The sequence below is a fragment of the Triticum aestivum genome, chromosome 6A (genome assembly GCF_018294505.1).
Source record: "Triticum aestivum cultivar Chinese Spring chromosome 6A, IWGSC CS RefSeq v2.1, whole genome shotgun sequence".
Classification (NCBI taxonomy): Eukaryota; Viridiplantae; Streptophyta; class Magnoliopsida; order Poales; family Poaceae; genus Triticum; species Triticum aestivum.
In genome coordinates this window covers 451,093,746-451,098,439 of record NC_057809.1, presented here as the reverse complement: position 1 = coordinate 451,098,439, position 4,694 = coordinate 451,093,746, and the positions used below count along the sequence as shown (strand labels likewise).

Here is a 4,694-nt window from a genome sequence, read left to right as displayed (position 1 = left end):
GCATGGTACTACTCTACTCTACTCTGAGGTGGTGTTTGTTTCTCTAGTCCTAGTACTTTTTCTAGTCCCCGGGGCTTTTTGAAAAAGACTCTCAAGGAGGTGCTTCTAAGGACTTTTAGCAAAAAGTTCCAAAAAAGTCCCACCCTGTTTGGTTTGGTAGGGACTTTTTCTAGTCCCTACACCAAAAAGTCCCTGGAAACAAACACCCCCTGAATCTGAATTCTGAGGCTGCCCGTAACAGGAGTATCATAGATATAGCATCATACATATCAACTAATCAATTTTGATGAGGTGGCATAAAAATAAATGAAGAAAGAGAGATTTGAGTATCATATTATGATACTGTATCATATTAAATGATGTGCTACTTTGTGTCATGCGTGACAATAAATGTAGTCCTCTATGATACCAATATATGATACTTCCTCTGTTTTTATTTAGTCTGCATATTAGGTTTGACTGAAGTCAAACTTTGCAAAATTTGACCAAGTTTATAAAAAAATATATAAACATTTGCCATAACAAATCTATATGATGTGAAAGTACATTTAATAATAAATCTATTGGTATTAATTTTTTATTGTATATATTAATATTTTTGTTTGTAAACTTAGTCAAAACTTATAAAGCTTGACTTTGACCAAAGCTAATATGCAGACTAAATAAAAACGAAGAGAGTACTATGCATTAGAGATGTAGTATCATACACTAGTATCATATGCATGATACTAGTATATGATACTCCCTATTACAACCAGCCTGATGGAACATGCATTCAGAGTCCGTTTTCTAAACAAGCGAGCCTGGGTGAGATGAGGTATGGCGCAAGGCATCTTCGTGCACGCATGCCTGATCATGCATGGTCACTCAAGCCTACCACTCCACTCTCACTCTGAGTAGCGGCCCGTCAGCTCCGAGGAAAGAAAAGAAAGAAACCATACAAAAAGCCAAGGCCATTGCCAAACCCAGACAACGACGCCTCCTTGCAGGCTCGCCCTCCTTCACTCATTCACTGTCGACTCCCGCTCCAAGCCGTCGACAGCACTCTCCAGAGATCGAGAGCCATGGCACGCCGGACCAACCACACCGCCTCGCCCCCCATGAACGCCACGTCTCCGCCTCCGCCGAGGCCGCTGCCCCACGCCACGGGCGACGCCTGGGGCCCCTACTCCAGCTCCCGGGCATTCTTCTCCAACGTGGCCACCATCCTCATCATCCTCGCCTGCGTCTCCCTCCTCGCCTTCTCCCTCCACGCCGCCGCTCGCTTCCTCCTCCGCCGCCTCGCCCGCCGCCGCGCCGCGCGCGCGCGCGCGCGGGCGCGGGCGCAGGCGCAGGGGCAGCCACAGCCGCCGAAGCCTCCGTCCGACGCCGCGGCCGCCGAATTCTCTGTGGAGGCCGGGGCAGGGGCGGGCGTCCAGTTGGCCGGCGGGTGGGGCGACGCGGAGTGCGCCATCTGCCTGTCGGAGCTGGCGGACGGCGAGCGCGTCCGCGTGCTCCCGGCGTGCGGCCACGGCTTCCACGGGGCCTGCGTGGACGGGTGGCTCGCGGCGCGCGCGTCCTGCCCCACCTGCCGCGCGCCGTCCCGGCTGTCGCGGGCCGGAGAGCCCTAGCCAGACCAGGACGCTGTCACCTCCGGCGCTGGGTCGGTCATGGATCCATCGTCACTCTGTCTGTACCGCCGACAAGAAGCGACATCAAGTGCGTCGCGGCGGGGGAGCTTGCCGGAGCTCAGCTCTGTCGTCGCGTGATTTGTAATCGAGTGCCGCTTGTACTACTCTTTGAGGGCGTCTGACAATGCAAATCGATTGCGGCCATCAGCTCGGATCGTAATTCGCAATCATCCCTCTTGCGTTCTCATCTCATGTCAAACTTGCATTGCATCATTCGATTCATCCGTCGGATTCTTGCGCATCCGTTGATGAATTCCAGTGCCGTCGGCTGTAGGCCTGCATTTTTTGGCGTCCGGGCAGAGCAGGCTCGTCGTCAGTGACAAACTGAAAAGGCAGCTCGGCTCTGGGTCGACGGATTCCTTCCGGCGCTAGAGTGGATACGAGACAAGAAGAGAAAAGCGGTAAAGCAGAGGAAGACGGAGTGATAGAGTGGTGTAGGCTCCGTAGGGCGCTGCTGCGAGAATATTACTACTAGCGGTGGGGCTGCTTTGCGAGCATTGTGTAGAGGTTTGGTTAGGTTTCGGCGCGGCAGGTGGCATCGGCGTTCGGCGGGTGGTCGCGGTGGAGCCGGGTCGGTCTGATTGGGGTGCGTTGGGCGTCGCAGTCGTCCCGTTGGGAGCAGCGCCATTGCAGTATTTGGCGCCAAGCACCAGGGCTCTCAACCTCTCCTCCGCCGACAGGACAATGTTTTTGGTATTCGCTGCCGCAAAGGCTGACCAAGCTAGCATAGCAAGTAGTACTCTCTCCGTTTCAGTGCTTCAAGCTGGAGAGGTGCTAAGCATGCCACATAAATGAAAAAAATGACATGACACAACAATTAAGGAGAAAGAGCATTTTGATGATCTTAGGAAGAACCAATGCCAAGCACGTGTAGCTAGGTAAACCATTTAGGCCTCCTTTGGTTTGGAGAAATTTTATAGGAATTTTAGATGATAAGATTTTTATAGGATTTTTTTGTTTAGAGCTCTTTGGTTCATAGAAATAGATTCCTATTCCTACATAAGATTGGTTCCTATCCTTCACATTTCATAGGAAAATAAAAATGAGCATAGACTCAATGGAAAAATTTCTTTGGTGTCAACCAAATGACATCTTGTTTCCTATTCCTACTCATAGAATTTGAGATACATGCCATCTCATTTCTTACAAAATTCTATTCCTATGATAATCCTATCCTATGAACCAAAAGAGGCCTTAGGCATTTTTTGATTCATAGGATAGGAATTTTATAGGAATAGAAAAATCATAGGAAGTGAGATGACATGCATGTCAATTCCTATAGAGAAAGATATGCCATTTGATGCATAGGATGGGATTTTCTCCATTGAGTCTAGGCTAATGTTCTTTCCCCTCCAAATGTGAATGATTGATTCCTATCCTACATAGGAATAGGAATCCATTCCTACAAACCAAAAGGCTTCGGCCTCCTTTGGTTTGGAGGAATCTTGTAGGATTTCTAAAGGATAGGATTTTTATAGGAAAAATTCCTATGAAGCCCTTTGGTTTGTAGAAATGAATTCCTATTCATATGTAGGATATGAATCAATCCTTCACATTTCAAAGGAAAAAAATATTAGCTTAGACTCAATGGAAAAAAATCCTATCCTGTGAATCAAGTGACATCTCTTTCCCTATAGGAAGTGAGATGCATACCATCTCACTTCCTATGATTTTCCTATTCCTATGATATTCCTACTCTATGAATCAAAGGATGCCTTCAAAGGAATATTTCCTTTGCAAATTGTATCCTATAGAATTCCTATAAAAACCCTACAAACCAAAGGAGGCCTTAAATGAAACAACTTGATTACTGGATGAAAGACTTTAGGTGCTAACTCATTAAATAAAGTGTGCTTAGCAACAATAAGTTAAACACCTATGCATTGGGAAGTTGAGTTGCTAAGATATTTAATGCACTTAGCACCTCATCTAATGTTGTTGCCACGCTGCCCTCGCCCTCGCTCTTTATGTGACGTCGTGGCTCGAACCAACGAGAAAGGGAGATGGACAGAGGTTTTTGCCCGGAGCACGAATTCCGCCCCGCCGCACGAACGGCGTATTCTTTCTTCCCTGAGCACGTACTCAGTCTCCCGGCTACATGGCTTACAACACAACTCCCCCAGTACAACACACACACGAGGCCAGGCCTTTTGTAGTCCCCAGCAGCGCAACACCTTTGTTTTCCATGCGCACGACGCGGCCAACTTCACCCGTGGCTGCTAACTACCGTGCATGGCTAGCCCACTAACCAACTGACTCCTTGCATGTAGGCTGCTAAATCACATCCAGCCAACAACCTATCCAGGAGTCTATCCTACCGGTCATGCACTCACCTAGCTAGCTAACTCACACCACCACGCCACACATGCACGCACACACACATGGACATGGCTTGCTGCTAATATTCACGCCCCAAGCCATGACCTTGCACATGTCAGGCTCGTTGTCAACGTCGCGCCATGGCCGTCGCACCGCGCCGCTGTGGCCTCCGTCGTGCAGCACCCCATGTCCCGCGCTCCTAGGCTCGTGTACACGACGCGCACGCACGCATTCGCCACGGCCCGAGTCTAGCGCCTCGACGCGGTCAGTTCTCCACTGCCTTCGTCACGCCACCGTGCCGGCGTGCCCTTCACGCGCACTCCCCATGTCCTCGCGCTCCCGGCCCGCGCTCCCGCCGCGCACGTACGCGATCTGTGCAACCAGGTCCAGCGCCTCGACGCGGTCCACTCCCGCGGTCCCGACGCGTCCAGTGCGCACCCATAACACGCACCGGTCGCGTCCGACTCGCCGCCGCGCTTATTGCCCTGCACCGCTGTGCCGTCAACCGCAGCACAACACCTCCACGGTCGTCGCGCCGAGCCGCCGCGGCCTCTGCACCACCACACAGGTCCTCCGCGACCTCCTCATCTCCGTGACCGCCGCTACTCGTAGCGCGCATGGCATCACGCCACATCGCCGCGGACTCGCTGCACGTTGCCGACGCCACGCGCTCGCTGCGCGCACGGCATCACGCCACACCGCCGT

At 51.2% G+C, this 4,694-nt stretch overlaps 1 protein-coding gene across 1 annotated transcript; it reads left to right on the top strand.

The window, feature by feature from the left end:
- The first annotated feature begins 801 nt into the window (after positions 1-801).
- LOC123130723 (RING-H2 finger protein ATL79-like) lies at positions 802-1,840 on the top strand. Its single transcript, XM_044550541.1, has one exon. It carries the CDS (start codon positions 1,065-1,067, stop codon positions 1,608-1,610), a length of 546 nt encoding a protein of 181 aa, XP_044406476.1. The 5' UTR covers positions 802-1,064; the 3' UTR covers positions 1,611-1,840.
- Positions 1,841-4,694: the final 2,854 nt, after the last annotated feature.

Excerpts from the sequence above, each read along its gene's own strand:
- LOC123130723 (XM_044550541.1), top strand. The coding sequence starts at position 1,065 with ATGGCACGCCGGACCAACCACACCGCCTCGCCCCCCATGAACGCCACG.